The sequence below is a fragment of the Eleutherodactylus coqui genome, chromosome 1 (assembly GCF_035609145.1).
Source record: "Eleutherodactylus coqui strain aEleCoq1 chromosome 1, aEleCoq1.hap1, whole genome shotgun sequence".
Taxonomy (NCBI): domain Eukaryota; kingdom Metazoa; phylum Chordata; class Amphibia; order Anura; family Eleutherodactylidae; genus Eleutherodactylus; species Eleutherodactylus coqui.
The window spans coordinates 377,529,190-377,552,192 of NC_089837.1; the positions used below are offsets into that span (position 1 = coordinate 377,529,190).

A 23,003-nucleotide genomic window follows, 5' to 3' on the forward strand; every position below is an offset into this window, starting at 1 on the left:
CTGATAGACCGCTGGGGGTGCGATCGCAGCGACGTCAGAGTAAATGAAGCGCTGATCCCGTGTGCACAGCTGCTGCTCCATTCGTCTCCATGGGACTGAATGTAATAGCCAAGCGTTTTGTACTCGACTATTTGCAGCAGTCCCATTGAAAATGAATGAAGTGGCGCTGCATATGCACTGCCATCGCTCCATTCAATTTGACATCACTGCAGATAGTAGAAGCAACCTTGCAGTGAGTAGAAGGGGGTTCACTATCCTCAGGGTCAGTGGAGGTCCTAGGGGTCGGACACACACTGATCTATCAGTTTTCACCTATCCAGTGATTGGATGAAAACTTCAAAAAAAACTTTTAGTCTCTGGAATACCCTTTAACTACTAAAATTATAATGGTCTGCAGTCACCACTAGGTGAAAATTAGGCATTTCAAATTATTTCCCCAAGATTAAAATTTATTCCCAATCAAGAGGATAGGAGATGACTATTTGATCAGTGTTGGTTCAACCACAGGGCCTCAACTGATCACGAGAAGGGGTCCCATGTACCCCTGAATGAATGGAACTTTAGTCGAGTATGTGCGCTGTGGCTTCATTCATTCCCATGGGACTCCCAGAGACAGAGCTGAGAACGTCATTTATTTTGGAGTACACATGACCCCTGTTGTCGTCATTTAGCAGACATGCAGCTCCCTTCACTATGGAGGCATATAGGTTCCGTATGATATTCTGTGGGATATCAGTTCACATTTGCTATAATTGAGCCTTTAGATCGTGCAAACTCATAGACTATCAAATTTGGCGTGTGGGATGGTCCCATACATGTTCTATTGGGGATAAATATGGCAACTGGGCAGCCATGAAAGTGTGCCAATGTTGTGGAGGCATCCCTGTGACAGGCCTATGTGATTATGACTTTATATTATAGTGTGTGGATGGAAGGGACTCAACACGTGGTCTCAGCAGCAATGCTTACTGTATATCATCTGGAAAGCCTACTCTGTGTACGCCCCATTTTATGATTTTAATCAAAATACTCTGACCTTGTAACCATCTGCTGTTAATATACCATTTTATTATTTATCAAACTAATTCTTTTATAGAATGACTAATTTTACTATCCCAGCTGCTCCCTCTTTCCATATCACAGCTGCCTGCTTCACGGTATAACATATAGGGTTTACAGATCTGCTTGGTGTCGTGACCTTTTTGCGCGGTCTCTCTGGGGTAGACATGAAAAGGGGTACTGCTTGGTTCCGTGTGACATGTATGACATATGATCAGATATAGCTATAGAAGCTTTTAGATTTATAGAAGGTTTAGATGATGGCACAGATTAAAAGAAGCGCTCCATCCTGCTACAGTAATCCATCTGCTGGTCTGTACATGCATAACAAGTTACTAACTAATTGTAGGACAACTGATGAATGCCCATGTCCATCACTATTATAGCCGGTACTGAAAGTGGGCACATGACGTGCTTTACAATTCATAATGGTTTCTGGTCTGCGTCTATTTCCTCTGAGTACTCCAAAACCATACTGGTAGTTTAATTGGCCCTCCTGGGTGTGCCTGAGATAGGGAAATTAGATTGTGAGCCCCAAGTGGGCATAATAACTACTGATGTGAGTGATAATTTGTGTACAGCACTGTGGAATACGTTGGAGCTATATAAGTAATACGAATAAAAACTGATTAGTAGTGACATGAATGTGCTCTATAAGATAAAAAGGTCACTTTCAGAAATTTCTTTGGAAGGTATGTTAGCTCCATATGTTTTGAATGCATTAAGATAATAACTTTAAAAGCAGCTATGTCTGAACTGTAACCAGGAAAATCAAAATTGCTTCTGTCATGTAAAGACTGCATTTCATTGACCCAAGACCTCTGAGATTACAACTACAAGAACAGCGATGTTCAATACCGCACATCCAGGACGAGGTACGCATAAATAGAGTTCAGCGTGCCTCTTCCATAGACAAGCTGATTATAAATAACTACTGGCCTTGTGGACCAAGTCTCCGACATCTAGGGAAACCATTACTACCAACTCTACACATTTCATCCGTCCATTATAATTAGGTTTATTTACACAAGCCCAAAGAACCTCTATAAAATAAATGATTTTTTTCCTTGCCAGAAAACAAATTGAGTTGAAGTGACAAAGTTTTTATTTTTAAACTTCAAGTTACTTATGTAAAACAGACAAACAGCAGCGCTGCACACAGACTGGTTCTTGTCCCCAAGTAACCACCACAATCTAATTTCCCCACATACAAACAAATCATTTTCATAGGAAGTCAGTTAACATATATCCATTCTTTTCTTGCCAGTTTCAATGTGTAAGTTTTATTGTCAACATTTTACTGCATAGAGCCACGCCATATCCAAAACACATTATCTTTATTAATGCACTTACAATAATATTAAAAATGATGGAACGTGCAAAAAACAATAGCCATTAAGTATGCAAAACGTGGCATTAATCACTCTGTATTACCAACAATCCTAACTCCTATACATAGAGACACAACACAAAAGAATATATACAAACCACTGAATACAAGGCAATCTATTCCTACTTTGCATAAAAGAGCATTTAGGAAATATAAGCCCGTTTATAGGCAATATCAGAAATTTCTATTCTTGACACTATTTCTAGACACTTGTCAAATAGGGAAATGCAAGGGAAGAACTTATACTTCTCTTTTCTGCTGGAATTGGATGTGTGTTTCCAACCTTCATGGGTCAAGAGTTGTGTCCCCTTTCCTTAAGGAGAGAACCCAAAAAGTGTGTGTAGACACCTAGGGGGTGAGTGGGTCTGGGAAGTCATCGCCTCTCCCCAAAGAGAAGGGGTGTGAGAAGACACCTGAGAGGTGAGTGAGGAGACTTCTACGGCTATGCATGCTCCTCTGGGTAAATTATGCAAGTAAGGAAGACGGAACAATACCTCTGCAGCGCCACCTATTGGATGGCAGCATTCCTCCAACCTTTGGTATAGTTTACATAATCAAAAGCCAAGTACAGGTTTATAAAATGTGACACAGATGGTACAACTGTTTGGGAGTTAGAGATAATGCCCACGGACGGATTTCTGCCACGTTTCAATCGGTGCAAATCCACGGCGTTATCCTGCAGATATTAGGTTCTATTGAACCTAATAGCTTTCTGCCTTTTAATGTTCATGCTGCGGAATTCCGCAGCATGAAAGAAATCGAGGCATGTTCTAATTGCCCCAGAAAAACGTGCGGCTGGCTTCCATTGCAGTCAATAGAAACCGTCCATCACGCGATACTTCCACTGTGAGCACAGCGGACGTATCCCGTGATTATGCCTCACCGCCCACGCATCGTGCGCTGCACTGCACATGCGCGGTAGTCTGGAGAGGTGAGTATAGAGTCTTTGGGGGGTGCTGTGTCAGACTCCGCTGCGATATTCCGCTGGCGGAGTCCGACATGGCCATGGGCATGAGGCCTTATTGTTTTAGTTAGATTGTGTCGGTCTATAATTGTGACTTGGGTAACAATGAAGACAACATTTTATAAGTAATCACTGCAGAAAGTTAGGTAATTCCAAAAGGGGTCACTTACTTTTTATTGCAATTGCAATCCATTTACTAAAAATGGCAGCTAGAAGACGACTTCTAGACATGACACCTGTTTGCAACTGACCGGGAGTAGTAATGTGACTGTAATCAGCAAGCAGAAGTGAAACCTGACATCTCATTATAGCCTTGTAGGAACTCAGCTTGCTGCATATCACTGCCATGTGTCAAATAATGTGGTTGCACTGTGTGCCCCCATTAAACCAGCTTTTCCCAGTCAAACAACTATAGTGTGCGACGTTCAGAAATAAGCAGATGACCTCCAGATTCACAATCGCTTGTTGCAGTTTGAAAAGCACACGTAGACCAATCTAGTTACATCCTTCTATTTACATAGGGGTAAAAAGACTATACATTACATGATTTAGAGGTGTAAATTTTAGCACCTGGAAAACAAGATCTAATAGACACATAAGAATGCCTCGTGTGGCTTAAGCCTTAAGTACTGAAATCCAAGAATTCTCAAAGGACTGCGTGTGACAAACAGCCCATTCAGTCTCTATTAGCAGAAGACTTGAGAACATTAGTTTCTGGCTCCCCAGTGGTTTCCTAGCATAAGGAAACACAATTTTTACCTGTGTGGAATCTGAAAATTAGGAACACAGTTTCAAAGAGTCAAATTATATATTTGCAGATTCTTCTAAAAGTGTGAAAGCCCAGATGAAGATGGAGCTGACTTTCAGTTCTATCGCATATATTATAAAACGCATACATTTCAAGGCCCTAGACCCCAAGCTTTCCCACAAGCAGAAACCCACTCTAGAGAGAAGTTACCACGAAGAACAAGGATCACTAAATCCAGCAGATTTCTGATGCGGTTCTCTATCAGCAATCCCTAAAATTCATATGCAAGTCAAGGGCATAGCCTACTCTGGGGTTATACTCAGGGACATCTTCAAGATGCTGCTGCAAAGCAAACATCTTCCAATGACTTCTATGTCCAGTCAAGTCTTAACATTTAAAAATACAGATCTAATGAGAACTGGGATTTCTATACTGCAACTCAAAAACCACTAGTTGTAGATTGTTGAATCCTTGCGGTATTTGCTCAGCTTTTCCTTGGCAGATAACTCCAGGCCTATTAAGAGTTATGAATGAGGAAAAATCTGTACTTTGTCATTTCAAAACTGATAAAAGCAAAAAAGGTAAATCATGTGGAAACAAATTAGAAGACATGTTCTTCAAAACTAAGTATTGCAACATTTCTAGAGCAATTTAGATACTTGCACCTTATATCATCTTAGCCAGAAGTAAAAAAAAAATAATATATATATATATATATATATATATATATATCACATTTATACTAAATCTGCGTAGTTAGTAAACAGCATTTAGTTGTCTTTTTAAATCAACGTGATCCTTCTAAAAAGTGTAACATGTCGGTGGTGTCAGAGTCAGGTATCTACACTAAGTGGAGCGATCAAGTCTTAGCCAGAGGTCAAATTCTACTGACTCAGCAAAGGTAAGGTTATGTGTGCCAATGAGGACTGGTGAAGGTACAGCAGTCTGCACATAGAGAAAGTACATTTAGTTACTGCGAACACTAGAAAAAGCACATCTGTCACTCAGTGACGTGCGAAACTCCCAACGCTCCAGATATTAACCATTTCCTGAACACGGTCAATTTTGTGTCATCAAATATGTTCTTCATAAGAAAAGCAGACAAACTCCCCTAAGAAATGATTCTATAGGTACTGCCAGCTGGAAAAGGAGAAATATGCTATGAGGGCACTATCCGTTTCCAGATAGAAAATTGTTGCGGCGATGTCATCCGCATTCACTTACTAGTTAGCATCTGTTAAAGCAGCAAAATTATACTGAGACGACTTGTTTATATAAATACAAAGACATAATGGAATGTGCAGCCACATTTAGAACGCTTTATTTAGAAATGTTCCCGTATTATCCCTCAAGAGAACCAATGTCATCCCATTGAACTCCAGGTGCCAGGTGCCTTCCTGAGTCCCCATCCTTTTCTAAGCTGCTCATATATAAATACACTGGCTGAATCAGGACTTCTCCCGCCATGGTTCATAATTAATCAACCTAATTAAAAGGAAACCTTCTATGCTTTGTTACCTGAAGGAGTGGGGAAATTGTCAGTTTACCCACTCAGCTATTCCCACCTATTGTTTAAAGCTGCTGTGAGTAGCAGTCTGTAGGGTAACCCTTTAATGCAGAGCAGGAAGATGGCACTCTCTGGCGGAACGCATGGCTGTTCTTCATCCAACAGGAAAGGCAATAAAACAGTTGGGGGAAACACAGGGGTTTCTTGTATTTAAGTCTAAAACTATTAGCTGTACAGAAATTGATGTACAGTAAGGAGAAGCACCCTTGGAATCAATTAGGGAAGGACGAGTTAAGGGATCACTAGATGTAACACCGCTACAATTAACTAGTCACAAGTCAACTGCAGTGAAGATCCGATCCACTGGGTTTGGGCTTCTTTTTGACAGCTAGAATAGAAGCATTTGCTTAGGGTATATCTATGAGGATCTGTTACACACCAGATTCATTTTAAAGCCTCATGCCCGCGGTGCGGCCGGGCCGGATTCCGACTGTGAAATATCGCAACGGAATCATACCTGGCGCCACCCAGAGATCCTATACTCACCTCTCAAGATCTGCTGCGAGTGTCTCACCCGGCAAGCATGCACAGTGTAGCGCATGACTTGCCGGCGCTGGGCTGTGCTGCGGATTATCTGCGGAAGTATCGCATGACAGACGGCTTCCATTGACTACAATGGAAGCCGTCTGTGCGATTTTCACAGTTGATTTCTGCTCGTGGGCAGGGGAGAATTGTTTACCCCAGCATGTCTATGGAGGCAAATTGCTGCAGAATTCATGGCGGGTGTCTGATTGTAAATTCCGCAGTAATAATCCGTCCGTGGGCATTCGGCATAATAATCATGCCTTCTGTATTAACACTAGTCTGTACAGAGGCTAAAACAGGGTGGCCCAAGAAATGGACACACATTTAAACCTGAAAAAGATCTGTATAAGGCCGCCTGCAGACGAGCGGGTTGGATCCAGCAGCGAGAATTCTCGCCGCGGGACCCGACCCGAGAGCCTGCAGGGACGAGCGCGTACTCACCCGCGCCTGGCGGCCCCAGCTCTTTCATGTGCCAGCTGCGGCACAGCTGGCGCATGCGCAGACTGGAGCCGGCGGCCGGGTGAGTGCGTGCCCCGCACAAAAATAGGACATGTCGCGGTTTGCTTGCCGCGTGAGATTTCGCGCGGCCAAACCGCGGCCGTCTGCATAGGAGTGCGTATTGTAATGCACTCCTATGCAAACTTTCAGTGGCGGAAATCCCGCGGGAAATCCCGCCGCGGGATTTCCGCCCGTGTGCAGGCGGCCTAAGTAGGCTGCATTTGCACGGGCTACAAAATCTCACTACAAAATCGCTACAATGTGAAGCCCAATTGGTTTCCAATTGGTTCTTTCACATGAGCGATGTTTTGTAGCAAGATTTTAGCGGCCCGTACGGATGCACACGGGCTTTTACAAAATCTTGCTACAAAAATGCATTACGTGAAGCCCATGATTTCCAATGGGTTACTTCAGGCTATAAAACATCCCATGCGAAAGAACCCATTGGAGACCATGGGCTTCACATACATTCGTTTTGTAGCGATGATTTTGTAGCAAGATTTTGTAGATTTTATGAAAGCGGCCTAAAAGCTTTATTACTAGATGTATATAGACATCAAAAGATAGCTGTAAGTCATGTTTGACTTCTGCAATCACATTAGGTGCTCAAAGTGGTCACCATTAACATCCATATACTTCTAACTGTTTGATGGACTTTTACGGTGAGCGTGTAAAGTGTTCCAACAGCATAGCCGAGGAAGCAGGACTTATTGCTGTGCAACACCTTCCAGATCCTTGATTGTGAACATCACACGCGGTGCCATAGGTCTCTAATTTATCACAAATGCGTGAGATTGTCAGGCGTGTTGGTGTGTCTGTACAAAACTCATGTCGCCATTATCACTGTACTTCACACACATTCTTAGATTTCCATTACCACTTCAAAACGGTCTTGCATTGGTTGAAAGTCAAGCATGTTTCTGGCATTTTATTTGACTCTGACAGCTACAGGGTGGCTTTAGCAATCGTATGACTACTGACATCTCCAGAGACAACACAGTACTTATAATTTAATTCAGTTTTTAAAAAGGGCAGAGATAATCACTACTGAAGTGTGTATACATGTTTGGGCCACCCTGTATAGCGAGGAACCTTGTTAATAATTTACTGTACCCTTATCCAAATCATCCCCGACATCAGGTTAGAAATTTGTACCTTTTGGTTTACAAGTAGGATATTGTGCTGATGGGCTCTGGCAGGTAATCAGATTCCCCAGAAGCCCTCCAAGCCATTTATAGGGATGCTCCTTTTAGTAAAAGGAGTGATTCGGTTGTGAGCCATTTACCATATGCAGCTGCTTAATACATAAGTGTAGGCCAGTGGTATTCAAACAGGATTGTCAAATCGGACATAGATTCAGGAGGTTGGAACAGAACTATTGGGTCTCACATTCTCCAAGGCAGCTAATACCCACTTGAGTATAAAACAGGGTGTAGACAAGGAACAGGGCTGTCGTGTATAAAGAAAGCGTGGAGCCGCTGTGATAAGTTGTGGCTCTTGCCACTATTACAGGGGGCATCTAAAGCCTGTGCAGTCGGGTCCTTGGCACGTCAAGCGTACCTGACTCTGGTCCCCTAGAAGATGACCTAACTCAAGGTATCTTTAGGGTGACTACCCACTACAGTTTTTTTTCACAGCGAAATTTGCAGCGTTTTTTTTTTTCCTGCAGAGGTCTATGGGACTTGTGATGTTAAAATCGCGATCGCGCAAGAAACAGTGTTAGACAACGACAGCCGCACCACTGCAGGCCTCGCACACAGCGGCAGGACAGCATCAGGAACAGGAAGTGAGCGCGGGGGAACGGCCATCAAGGAGTTGAGAGCCACCGAGGTGGAGGGAGCAAGCAGCCAACGGCCAAAACTGAGCCCTCATCCTCCGGTCAGCTGGGAGGCATTCCAAACAAGCGGCACCAGACCGAGCAGTGAGTCACATCGGCAGCATCTCATTTGCTTTTACCCAGCCCTGCTGCCTTAGCGTGAGGGTTCCTTTTAATTTTAGGGTTTCATTATTACCTGTAAACTGGCCGCATTTACAGCTCACAATGTAACCCCATGCTCAGGGTTACTTTTTGGACTTAAAAGGGGTTGTCCCGCACCGAAACGGGCTTTTTTTTTTTCAATAGCCCCCCCGTTCGGCGCGAGACAAACCCGATGCAGGGGTAAAAAAAAAAAAAAACCGGATAGTACTTACCCAAATCCCCGCACTGCGGCGACTTCTTACTTACCTTGCTAAGATGGCCGCCGGGATCTTCACCCACGGTGGACCGCAGGTCTTCTCCCATGGTGCACCGTGGGCTCTGTGCGTTCCATTGCCGATTCCAGCCTCCTGATTGGCTGGAATCGGCACACGTGACGGGGCGGAGCTACGAGGAGCAGCTCTCCGGCACGAGCGGCCCCATTCAGAAGGGAGAAGACCGGACTGCGCAAGCGCGTCTAATCGGGAGATTAGACGCTGAAATTAGACAGCACCATGGAGACGAGGACGCTAGCAACGGAGCAGGTAAGTGAATAACTTCTGTTTGGCTCATATTTAATGCACGATGTATATTACAAAGTGCATTAATATGGCCATACAGAAGTGTAAACCCCCACTTGCTTTCACGGGACAACCCCTTTAAGGCAGCAGGGCCCGGGTAAAAGCAATGCACACACTGGTAGGACCTTCCAGCCTTGAGCCAATCAGGAGCTAGGGGTGTAACATGGGCATTTTCCCTGTCAAACCCCAAGCTTCCGATGGAGTCAAGGTACACTAATACCCATATTTACACAGAATGACTATTGTTTGTATTCGCTCTTTTAAGCAATTGTTAAACTCAAGAGAGTTTTCCAAAGCTATGCGAACATTTTAACAGACTTTTAATATATTTTATACATCTATACCAGCCTACTTCTGTGTGATCATCAAGGACCAAAAATAAGGAACTAATCAATTGCTGAACTCGTTCACTAAATCTGTCAGTGCGTGTGTTATGGACTTTTCTCATACCTTCCTCCCTGGGATAAAACTCGTCTTCTTAAAGCATTGCTGGCAGCCAACATTTCACTGGCTTGACTATGTGTTTGTAAGTAACAGAATCAGCCAATTGCATAGATTTATATCCTAACCTTGTATTTCGAACTTCAATTTGATTGCTGTAACATCTGCCAAAAGGGACTTCAAACACATTTCCCTGCAGTACAGAGCACCACTCAACATTTACAGTAGATCATTTCCCAGTATTTATCTACTAGAATTTGGGGAAAGCATCGCATTAACCCTAATTTTATTTTAAGAACATTTTGGCCCAGACATTTCATCTCATATATCATCATCACATTTACACAGCCTCTCAGCCAAATCTACAGTCTGACAAACGCTCCAGCAAAACGCTGTATGCTCAAGCTTAAAGTTAGTCAATGCAAAGAAATGTCCATAGAGAACATGTGACAAAAGAATTTCCACTCTGTTGCATGCTCTACTCATTACATTACGCTCAATGCCTTCTGTCATTACACTAATCTATAAGAGGATGACATGGATGTCTTCTCTCGAAGAGGTCTCCTTATTCTCTAATGATCTTGCCATATACGCTATGGACCAATAATTACATTATGATGCCAGTGTGCCAGGCTATGAATATTTTTGCAGTTTTCTTCATAGTGCAAGGGCACCAACTATTCATTTGCACATTGCATGTGCTTGTATGGTGCATGGCTTTTCGATGCCGAGCAGCAATATTGCCGAAACGTCATTACATCATCAATCACAAGCATGCTGCTACTAAAGTTATAGCGCTGACAGGTTTATTCCATTAATATTTTTCCTAGCCTCCATGGGTTTACAGTTGGAGTACGACGAGATCTGGTGACGTACTGGTGAGCAGTGAAATCCCTGTGTAAACATCCCAGGCGCTCTTCACATTTCCATTGCTCTTGCTGAGGGAGTTATATTAAGTTAAAGGGATACATCAGGATCTGCTATAAAACAAATCACAGCAGAAACATCAAATCTGTCATGACTTCTGTTTTTTTGTGAACAGAGCCTTAAGGGAATCCTATTTATCGAGAACTACTCAGCTGGCAGTAGTGTACATGATGTTGGTAAGGTAAGAGGCTCTGATCGCAGCATCTAAGGGCCAGAGGCAAGTGACCTTCAATAACCGTTTTACCAGCAATGCTTCACGCACTTTAAACTGATTGACCATTAGGAGAAAAAGTATGAAAGTACGACTTGTAAAATTACCTAAATGGTAATGCTGACAGAGAAGCCTTTAAAACAACTGTGGGAAGCTCAATTACACAATCTGGCTTGCAGTTGACTTCATGTCTAACCAGGGAATTAAATCATATTTCAGAAACGATTCAACAGAGTTACTTCACAACATAGCATGAAAAAGAGAAAGAAATTAGCATTTCCCATTTTCAGTAGCTGAAACATATAATTACAATTCAATGAAAACTTAAATAAAAGTAGGTATGAAATAAAAATCAGAAATCTCTATTATCACAGGACACAATACTCACTCAGTACTACTACAATGGTGTGCACACAGCTGGAGAACAATACATTAGAATCTACTACCAGTGACCTCAAAATAGCCCAAGGTAGCGTAAATCTGTCCGAGTTGTGATATAATTATAAGGCTTCATTCACAGGAGCGTATATCGGCTCTGTTTTCACGGCCAGCCGATATACGCTACCCATCCTGATGCATTGGCCGCAGTTCAGATTGCTGTTTTTGCGGTGCGTAAAAAGGGACGGCTGGAAAAGATAGCGCATACAGTGTGCATTCCGGTTAGTCATTTTTATATCGGTCGGAAAAGATAGTTCTGGAACTATCCTCCGGTTGGAATACGGCGGCCGGTCCCATAGTCTCCTATGGGAACTGCCGAAAATGGGCGGTGGGAGGGAGTTTAGCAACATCTCTGCTCAACCCCCCTTCCTCCTTCCCTCCCCATCTCTGCCCCTTGCCGGCTGTTGGCAAGCAGAGGGGGTTGGACTGGGCGGGAGATTAGTGCACTAGCTGCTGTCCCACCCCCTCTCCGCCCCTTGCCAGCTGTCAGCAATGGGAGGGAGCTGGAGTTTAGAAGAGTAGCTCCCATCCCGCCCCCTCCCATTGCAGACAGCTGACAAGGTGCAGAGAGTGACTTGGTCATGGCTGCCTCTCGTTCAAGCAATTTTTGGTTGCGCTGTGGCCATGACACGGCTGGCTGTAAAATCGTGCCCTCATGAAAGAGCCCTAAGGATGCAAGATCAGAATTAGGGTTGGGTTATCCCATCAAAGAACTAGATCATCTTCTAGTGCACCCAAAAATAAAACCCATAAAGTTCCAGCAGTATCTATCCCATCTGAGACTGCAAATGGAACATATCACCAAGCTTCTGTTCCATTGGTGACACAATCAGAGAAGCAACAGATCAATAATAAGACCTGGGGAACCTACATTTCTCATCACGGACCTGCAATTCCATTAGGAGACTGCAGACTGCAATTTCTGCCAATCTGTATATTAACTTGTCATAAAGCAGTATGTTTTTGTGCTGGAGTGGCAAGTCAGCCAATCACAATTTAGATTTGATAAGGGATTCAGATATTATGTATAAAGTAAGGAATATGAATTTTTATATATACACACACACAATATACCCATATACATAATATGCATATTATTATTACATTTCAACTTGTAATTTATCTATTTCTAGTAATCCTGTAATGCCAGCATTTGGTGGATATTCCCCTTTTTAGCCGATGTACATACAATCGTATTTTTCAGCAATGGTCATGCATTACAATGACCATTAATGAGCCAAACATTCACCTGACTAGTATTAGAAGGACGATACATGCACATAGCAGGGATAGCCGTAGGTCTATGTATACAACTGGCAATAGTAAAACTGTGAAACATCTGAATGCTAGGACTTGCTCTGGCTGTCACCCCATGAAGATGAAGACATTTAAACACAGGTTACGGAAATCGATAAGCCATTTCCATGAACTACTTGTATGAAACACTTCCCTGATATTACATGCATCTCCTATGGTATAATTTCCTTTTCCTGAAGATCTTAAAGAGCCATTCCAGTGATTTTTTTCTTGCATTGCATTGCTAGCAGAACAAAGAAATTGGCTAGTATTATCTTTAGTTATTCCTTTCTATTTGTGAGTACTTGGACTTCTTCTCAGGTGGGTCATGTGATCTCAATTCTGACTAGCTGAGATTTATTTAGGTTTATGTGCTCAGTTTTTCAAGCAGCATAATCCCTGTGATAGACCCTACCACACAAGCTCTGCAGTGGGGGACACAAACACGGCTATCACAGTTACTGATGAAGATCACACAGCTTTTGTCTCACAGTTATAATAAAAGAGATCACAGCTCATCCTCTTAGGCCGCCTGCACACGGGCGGAAATCCCGCGGCGGTATTTCCGCCACTGAAAGTTTGCATAGGAGTGCATTACAATACGCACTCCTAAGCAGACGGCCGCGGTTTGGCCGCGCGAAATCTCGCGCGGCAAACAAACCGCGGCATGTCCTATTTTTGTGCGCGGCACGCACTCACCCGGCCGCCGGCTCCGGTCTGCGCATACGCCGGCTGCGCCGCAGCCAGCACATGAAAGAGCCGGGGCCGCCAGGCGTGGGAGAGTACGCGCTCGTCCCTGCAGGCTCTCGGGTCGGGTCCCGCAGCGAGAATTTTCGCTGCCGGATCCGACCCGCTCGTCTGCAGGCGGCCTTAACTGTATAATCATGGTCTATAATTTATTTGAATACAGAATATAAATGGTAATTGCAGTGTCCTCCCTGCAGGCAGAAATGGTACAAGCTCTAGCTGGTCAAGGGAAGCTGTGCTGATGTATCATGAGAGTGTTAGAGTATAGAGAATGCAACCAGGGTGAAATATCACCCTACAAGAAGGTGCATGATAAGTATCAGTATAAGTAAGTCGCCACAGTGGTAACACCAGAAGTTATAAATATTGCCCTTTTGCACCTGACTTAGGGTGAATGCCCACGGACGGAATCGCTACGCGTTTAATTCCACAGCTATTACGTTCTATTAAACCTAATAGCTTTCTGCGTGCCAGTGCTGACATGCAGAATTCTACCGCGGATTTGTGCAGCAGGAAATAAATTATGGCACGTTCCATTTGCTGCGGATTTACGCCGCGGGAGGTCTCCATTAATATAGCATTAATGGAGACCGCGGAAATCTGTGATCACTCGAAGGAACTTCTTTGTTTTTAATTGTGGTACTCCCGCAGCATAAATCCGCAGCCATATCCTGCGACGCTTGTGGGCATGAGCCCTCAGGTTGAAATTATTCTTTACAGCAAAAAAGGTTGCATTTTTGCTGATGGGAACATAAGGGGACATTACTACTTATGGAGGCATAAAACAGTGTTACTGATAGGGGCATAAGTGGGCTTTATTAAAAATGGGCATACAGTGGAATTATTACTTACGGGAAATAAGGAGACATTATTACTAGAGACGAGCAAGCGTACTCGGATAAGCACTACTCGCTCGAGTAATTGGCTTTATCCGAGTATCGCTGTGCTCGGGTCTAAAGATTCGGGTGCCGCTGCGGCTGACAGGTGAGTCGCAGCGGAGAGCAGGGGAGAGCGGGCGGGAGAGAAGGAGAGAAAGATCTTACCTCCGTTCCTCCCCGCTCTCCCCTGCAGCTCCCCGCTCCGTGCCGGCACCCGAATCTTTAGACCCGAGCACAGCGATACTCGGATAAAGCCAATTACTCGAGCGAGTAGTGCTTATCCGAGTACGCTCGCTCATCTCTAATTATTACTGATTAAGGCATAAAATTATTGATAGGTGCATAATTATTTATTGAAGTATAAAAGAAAGTTGTGTGGATGGCACTAAAATCATAACTTACTAATTACTACCTGGGATACTATTTATGGGGAGATTGTTTAGAGCTTTGAAAAGCATAGGGAAGGTTCTGTAAAAGCAAAGAGCCTAATAGATCTGTATGTCAAATTCCACAGAGGCAAGTTGGCAGGGAGAAATTGGCAGTGTAGTCTGGGACAGATGGAGAAGAAAAAGAGATAACTCCTCCATTCAGAGTGAAAGTCTCTTATGATCACTGGATAAAACAATAATGTAATCACTTATGTTCTACAGAGCATCTACTGCTATATGGGCACTGTGTAGTGGTAATATTGGTCTTTGTATATTGGTTTCTTTCAGTAAAAATATAGCAACATTATACCCTTACCCATTCTTTTGGATCAACTCCTTAAGGGGATTGTAGGCATTAGTGGTGATTGTGTAATGCCACCCTTAGAGGACTTTGCATGGAGTAACCTGTTGGCGACTACATAACATATGTAAGTGATGCAGTTGTAGCTGGGGTATAAAGTGTGATAAGAAGCCAAATCTGCACCATACTCCTAGTGGGTGCCATTCAAAAACCCATTCCTCATCTTTGACATAAAAAAATAAACATAATTGCTATTTCTTCATATTAATATTATTAATATATATTAATTAATTATTACTATAATATAATTAATATAATTAATTATTAATTCCACAGGGTACACTCCATAAGCAAAAAAATACACAATACCAGAATTGAGGATTTTTGGGAAACCGGTCTGCTTAAAAAACAAAAAGGATCAAAAAGTCTTATGTATACCAAAAATGGTACCAAGAAAAACTACAGCTCGCCCCATGGAAAATAAGGCCTCACACAGCCCCACAGACAGAAAAGTAAAAAAGAGTTATGAGTCAGAAGTCAGAATTTGGAAATGGAGCAATTTCTTTTAAATACGATGTTTTATTTCTTAAAAGTAGTAAAGCATAAAAAACTATAAATTTGGCATCACTGCAATCATACTGATAAAACGAACATGTCCCTTTAGCTGCACTGTCAACAGCAGAAAAACAAGCCTCAAAGAAAAATGGCACAATTGTGCTTTTTTCCATTTCACCCCACTTAACTTTAAAAGTTTTGCACAATGCTATGTTGATGAAAGAATAAAAAGCCTTGGCGAGGGTGAAAAAATGAAAACAAAAATTCTGAATTTGGCTGATCATTAATAAGCAGATGATACAACAAGGATACAATTGAAAAAATAAGGCACTTTTACATCTCAAATCAATTCATTGTCATGAAGCGTTAATGTTATTAGCTTTGCAATAGGTCATACACGCTTATGTGAGAAGAGCTATAGAGGAGGTTGTATACAGTATAACAAATCTGCTTCAGGATGTATTTTGTTTAGTCTCAGACAATATCTCTTCTGTAACATAAAAGCATTTCACAATATAAAAAAGAATATCTTGCAGATGTGATCAGTTTGTGGACAGATACCGACAAATCTTGACCAACTCCACCAACTTTAATGGGATCCTTCAAGTTTTAACTAATGTTCCAGTACTTGTGAAATCAAAAACAGAACTGCAGACTACACTACTCATATTGTAAAAAAAATTACTGGACAACCCAAATGAGACCCAACGCCACCAATGTGAACAGAGGCTTATAATGCTATACACCGTCATACGAACATGTAATCAACATATCTGCAACAATCCATGAGCCGCTCATAAATAAAGCTGTATTGTTCATTCTTCATTTATGGTGGTTTAGGAAACGTAATACTTCATGACTACACTTGAAGAAAAAAACATGATTGCTGATCAATCTCAAAAACTCCTGACCAGTAATTGACCAAAGTGTTGACCGAATTCCTTTAAACTCCGGAGCAAAGCACTGAAGTATACCAATATAATTCCATGTCATCGATAGAGTTCAATTCTGGAAATGCTAAAACTGGAAATTAAGCCCCTAACCATCAAGTAATCCTGCAACTGGTTAATTCTATTTCTATAAACTAGTAGACGGATTGAAGAATCTTTGAAAAATGGCAAATAATGCCAAAGGATCAATCCTCCATACACATACTGAAGATCCAAGACATCACACATCAATACACACCAATAGGATACCATTCGGAAATATTTGATGATGTAATAATTTAGTTAATGAAACTATTTTGGTAAACACTAATAAATTTTCTCTTCCTTCAGGCTGCTAATCTATTCCCATGAAGGTTCTTGCTGCCAGCGACTGCACATTGGTAATTTATACTACCTTCTCGGTATTCCCTGACTGGATTCATAAGATCCTACATGACTACCTTCAGACACAACAAACACTGTTCAATGATGCTTCGTATGAGGAAAGTGACAACTGCAAAAGATTTGCCATGTAGGACTCCAAAACAATATTTCTCTGTTGTCCGATCATTTAACGCTGAACAAACATAACAAAACGTCAAATAAATCAGCGTTAACATCTAATGGTCAACGTATCACAATGTAATCTCCAAGACCCCACCAGTCATAGTGACCATTACTCTTCTGACAGACAACCATAGTTTCCTAATGAGTAAGGCCTCCTGCCCACGGGCGATATTTCACCGAGTTATGCAATGGGTAACGCAATGAATGCTTTCCATCGGATAACTATGGAAAGCGCAGCCTGATGTACACGAGCGGAAAATCGACGCAATTTTCCAGTGGCGTATAAAAATTGCGGCATGTGATTATAGGTCCATTGCGGAAAATCGTGGTGACATTAGTGCTTCCCCACAGCGGAAATCCGCAGGCTATATCGCAACGCCTGTGGACAGCCGGCCTAAAACCATCATAAAAGCACGATAAAACAATTCCAACTTACCTCTATGTCTGTTGGTAGTTTTGTCAAACATCAACATGGCATCTTCAACCTAGGAAAAGAGAAAATAATACTTAGAACACATGAAACATTGTAACGTTGATTTAGAAGCATGCATGCATTACTGAATAACTCATCAGATCTATGGCTGCGGAAAACTATATAGACTCCTTTCTATTAGGGCATCTGAAACCTACAATTAACCCACTAGCTCAAAAAGTGACAATTAGGTATTCAATAAAAAAAAGGTCATTCAGGGTCAACTGTGATTGACAAAAGAGACAAAGAAATGCTAGGAAATATAGCAATATTATGAAGGGTACCATTTATCTCTGTTATACTAGGTAAGTAAAATACAAGTATTAATGATACAGTGTTTAAAGAATATTGAGGATAGTAAAAACTATGATTACAGGATTTCACTGCACTCTGCTGCACCAGAGAAGCAGATCTGAGCTTGTCATATAGCACTACATATCGGGATATTATCATCCGTGGTTTTCCATAACGCTGCAGAAGAATGCTCTACTATGTGTCTGTTAGGTTTTATTTCTTTTTCCTTTACTTGATGGTAGTACTGTGAAGGTTACATGTGTGTACTTTATTGGCCAGTTTCATAGCCCCTGTACCATTTAGGGCTCATTCACGCGGCTGTATGTGTAAAACACTGTATTCTGCACCACTGTGTGAACCGTGAATATCTTATGCACACTATCATGCGCAGTGTGCCTCTTTTTTTTTCGTTTCATTTTAAATGCCCCGTTCTGACTCTTAGTGGCGTTGCGCACTAAACACCGCACATACGCAATGTATTGCATATGCACAGAGTTTCATATGCACCCATAGTGCTGTATGCACGTAATACATGGTAAAATAGAACATGAGGCATTCATTTTTACGCACATATTATACACAATGAAAATAACGCTAGCGTGAGTGTAACAGCGAAAATGTATGTATTTAAATTGCAGCGATGTACCGCGTATTATACGCGCGCAATACGCAATTCGAATACGTTCAATGTGAATGAGTCCTAAGTTTTACAGAGATTTCCACTGCCCCCTTAAAATGGTTATTTTCATCCCTTACGATTAAAGCCTTTCAGCAAAGCAGCATGCTGAAAATGTGAGCATCCACAGGAAAGTTGGCATGAGTTCTCCACCAGCTGGGCATTTTGCAATTTTCCAATTGGTGTATCTGGGAAGAGGACTGTATCGCTTGGGCTTCAGATCAACTATGGTTGAAGCTGCTGAACTATTGAAGCGGGTCCTACAGCGGAGCTAATACCAGGCTTTTTTCAGGCTTGTTGGTCTCTATAATTACACTAACCCTCTTGGAATGCTCCCCTGAGTTTGGCCACAGTCCTTGGATCAGAACCATGAAACAAGGAGAATTTATAATTAAACCAATTTATTATTCTCATACAAAAGAACTTAGTGTGTGCCCTCTGCTGATCTCTCGTTTTTAATAAAACATGTCCTTAGATATTTTTAGCTCCAAAGTAATCTGTGCACCAAAAACAATGTTTACATGAAACTCAGGAAGATGGAGGGATTATTACAGAAATTAGAGACATAAAGAGATAGTGTACTTGAAATTGGTTTCTGTTCTATCAACTGGCATTTCTACTAAATCACACATTCTGCCTAGAAATACGATCGGGAGTCATCGGCATGTCAAACTTCAGTTTCAATTCAGTCAGGACTGTAGACCTGTGGAGATTGGCCAAGTTCATACATGCCCCGCGACCTTCACAGAGTCACAAAAACATCTGCCAAAGGGGTAATTAGGCCACGCTTTCTGATGTCGCTACATGCTTGGACCAACATGGAGCACTAAAACACTATGGGGCTGGAGAATAGCGCACACCATGTTCTCTACCCAGAATTAGCCACTTTTCTAACACAAACACGATAACAGTTGTGTAAAGGAATTATTCTGAATATTATTAAGGGTTCTAGAAGTTTATGACAACAAAAAAAAACTAATAGATCAAGTTTTAGATAGGATGTCAGGCCTGAAAAGTTATATACAGCATCTTTTCTTCTCTAGGAACGTACAAGCAGCTGTTAGTCAATGCCTCAATCCCGGCTTGAGTCATGGTGACATATGTTGCCATGACCTTCAGACCGCCAACTCCCTTGTGTGGTAGTACTGGGGGAAGCGGTAGTCTAGGACTGACACCAGTAATATGCATCAGAAGTCTATGTGCATGGAGCAGGCAGATACTAGTGAATGGTTACCAGCTGTATCTGCCACCTGCTCCATTCTGAAGCAGGAGCCACAGCAAAGTGGAAGGTTGAGAAGTTGTGTTAGATAAAAACCAAAATGATCCGATGGAAATATACGACTTTATGTATGCTTTCTATTCAAGTTAGGTTGCCCAATATTTCTTCTTTCAATTCTACATTTTCTTCTCATCGGGACTTTTTATTTTATCATAAGTACCCAAAAGTTTCCTTAATCACAATGCTGAAGAATTAGTATTCATATGTCCCTGAGAGCAAAGTCAGACTCTAAATGTGGATTCAGGCTAGGCGGGGCCCCCCTCTGGTTTGAACCCCACTATGTTCTTTTGACACACTTCTGTTTAAAGGAAAAGCTCCTGACATGTACATTTAACAGAGGCTGTGACAGATGCCTAACTGATGTGATGGATGCCTAGCATATGTCATCCATAGAATGTAATGGTATCCTGTAAAAGAAAATGTATCGGCCTCATCCGTCGTATTAGTCTACTGCACTATTCCATCCAAGAAAAAAAAGGTATTCGTGACAGGTAATGTCTGAACAGAGGCCAAAAGGGGCTCTGCTGGGTGAATGGGGGAGTCTATGGATCCGTTTGATGTATGCGCCGGGAGCCTTACATGCAGTCTTTGCAGCAGATTCGCTATGGATTTCACCCTTTCTAATGTAACGTGGTGTCAAAACCTGAAGAATCTTGCAACATAATGGGCATACTGTGAAGCTAAAAATCCAAGCTCATTCTTCTCTGCTATGGACGGAATTTTTAATAACCAATCCACATGTACTGTAAATTGTCACATATTTTCAGTGCCAAGTCTTTGATAAATCTGCCATGTCTGAATGTGGCCTAAGACAAATGATCAAACAGTCCTAGTGATGTTCAAAGTAGGGAGGCAAAAATACATGCTGATGTCCACAGTGAGAGCACTGATACTATACAAGCAAATTAAAGCAAACAATTAAACATGGTCTGAAAAGTATTCTCCTTACTAATCACTGAGATTCGCATAGGTCTGAAGAACATGTAGTAACAAGGTCAATGGACCTCTCTTTTGCAATATTTTCACAGTGGTAGACTATCCTGTACAAACTCTCTCGTCTCATAAAAAATAAGTGCCGTGTAAAACATGGGCATTGAAAGGCATGCATTTTCGAATTTCCCTTCACACTCGTGGGTACGAATTGCGTATTCTGCGAGTGGAAGAAAACTCTCAGCATGCTCTATTTTAGCGTGGAACCAGTGCAGACAGCACCCATTGATGCCAATGAAGGAGAGCAACAAACAACCTTTACGCAATTAATATTGCGTATGCGCTGCGGATACCCGCGTCATCACTTATCGATGGCGTGAGATATACAGATGAAAAACTGTGTACTGAGTATGATCGTCTGCGATCTGCTGATGTCATATGCAATACAGTTACTTGCCGTACACAGGATTGCCAGACAGGCTCACAGTCGGAATCCGCTGCAGACCTACCACATGGGGAATCCGATCCAGTCGTGTGAGCCGGGCCTTAATGGTTTTAAAGTTAACACTGCAGTACTGACATTTGCTAACAGTATGTAATTTGGGTGTCGAATGTGTAATTATGTATATATGAGAGACGGCGGGAGGGCGCGAGGCGGCGGGAGGGCGCGAGGCGGCGGGAGGGCGCGAGGCGGCGGGAGGGCGCGAGGCGGCGGGAGGGCGCGAGGCGGCGGGAGGGCGCGAGGCGGCGGGAGGGCGCGAGGCGGCGGGAGGGCGCGAGGCGGCGGGAGGGCGCGAGGCGGCGGGAGGGCGCGAGGCGGCGATAGAGAGAGAAAAAGATGCAGAGAGACATGGAAAGAGATAGAGAGATGGAGAGAGAGATAGAGAGAGGAAGATGGGGAAAGAGAAAACAATCCATCATGGATCAGCAATGGAATTTGTGGTGTAATTCATAGCAAGTGTTCACAAAATCCACATGTCCGACATGCAGATTCTACTGTAGTTTTCACCCCAGTGATTGAAAGGAGTGAAATCTGCAGTCATAATCCACAACATAAATTGTCATGCCGCAGATGTAATATTCTCACTCCATGTCAACTGCAGATGAGATTTACTAAAATGTCATCTATTCTACCGCAATTTTTAAATTCTGCAGATTTTCCTCTGAAAAATCAGGATGGAAAATCCGAAGAGAATCCACCCTGTTTAAACATATCCTTAATGTATGATGCAGTGATTTCTGAATATTGGACATGCAAATCAACATGACATAATATGATGTGGGGCACAAATATACACCACACTATAAATGTATAAAACATTCTGATTATGACGAGAAGGTTTCATCAAAGTGACACAAATCCCCCTGATATCTAAAGTCTGCAAAGAGATACATGGATCATGAAGCCATTGCTTACTCAACAGTCAATTTCCTTATTCTTTGCTTTGATTTTTTTCCCTTTATGCACACATTGTTGTGCACAAATTTTCTGCTTGAGTTCTAGATTCTCTCCACCCATCTCCTTCAGGGCAGCCATTGTACATAGAAGAATGGGCTTTATTCTTCTAAACTGAGGTCATACAATACCTCCACCACCTGACCGTACACAAAGGTGAAATTATATTAAATATTAAAAAACTAAGCATTCCAAAGCTTAGAAATAGAACATACAGATGAAACCGTTAAAAGACAGAAAACTAAAGGAAATGCTTTTTAATCGAGCATGGATACAGTCTTTTCTTCTTGATTCAGAAAACCTATCAATGCGCTGGCAGAGCAGCGAGGACTGAAACTAGAATACCCAAACCACACAAAGAACCTGAATAGAGTGAAAGGGAAAAAATACAATCCCTGCATGCAAAGCTCAGCTCTCACGCTTCTCAGTGAATCAAAGAGAAAGCTCGTGTGAGACTTCACCAAGGAAAAACCAGTCAAGGTCTATGATTATATATCCATGCCTAAGCAAAATGTTATCTCTTACCATCTTTTCCGCCTTTTTTTTCCTAAATCAAAAGCTAACTATGAAGTGTATTTAGGAGTCCCAAACACAGCAGAACTTGCTAAAGCAATTTTATATTATACGTAGTAATTTGCTCATGAAACATACTACTGAATTAAACAATGGAAGAAAAAAAATCTTTACCAGATGATATATGCAACATTTATTCCCCATTTACTAGGCACTACAGCTCATTAATTTCAATACACCACAAATAAACCTGCTTTGTATTCTTACATGTTGTTTAGTAAGGACTTGAGCCTTGATTTCCTTACACTGTGCTGTGATCCAAGTATCCACCTTTATCAGTGATCATAGGATTTATTTGGCTAAATAAATCCATATTCAT

General features: G+C 42.1%; 1 protein-coding gene across 3 annotated transcripts in view; it reads right to left on the minus strand.

Moving 5' to 3' along the window:
- Positions 1-23,003, minus strand: part of MSI2 (musashi RNA binding protein 2) — a 614,965-nt gene that overhangs the window by 286,656 nt on the left and 305,306 nt on the right. For all 3 annotated transcript variants that reach the window (XM_066578790.1, XM_066578773.1, XM_066578782.1), the window contains one exon: positions 17,441-17,489. In XM_066578790.1, coding sequence (XP_066434887.1) covers positions 17,441-17,489 — 49 coding nt within the window. The remainder of the gene's footprint in view (positions 1-17,440; positions 17,490-23,003) is intronic.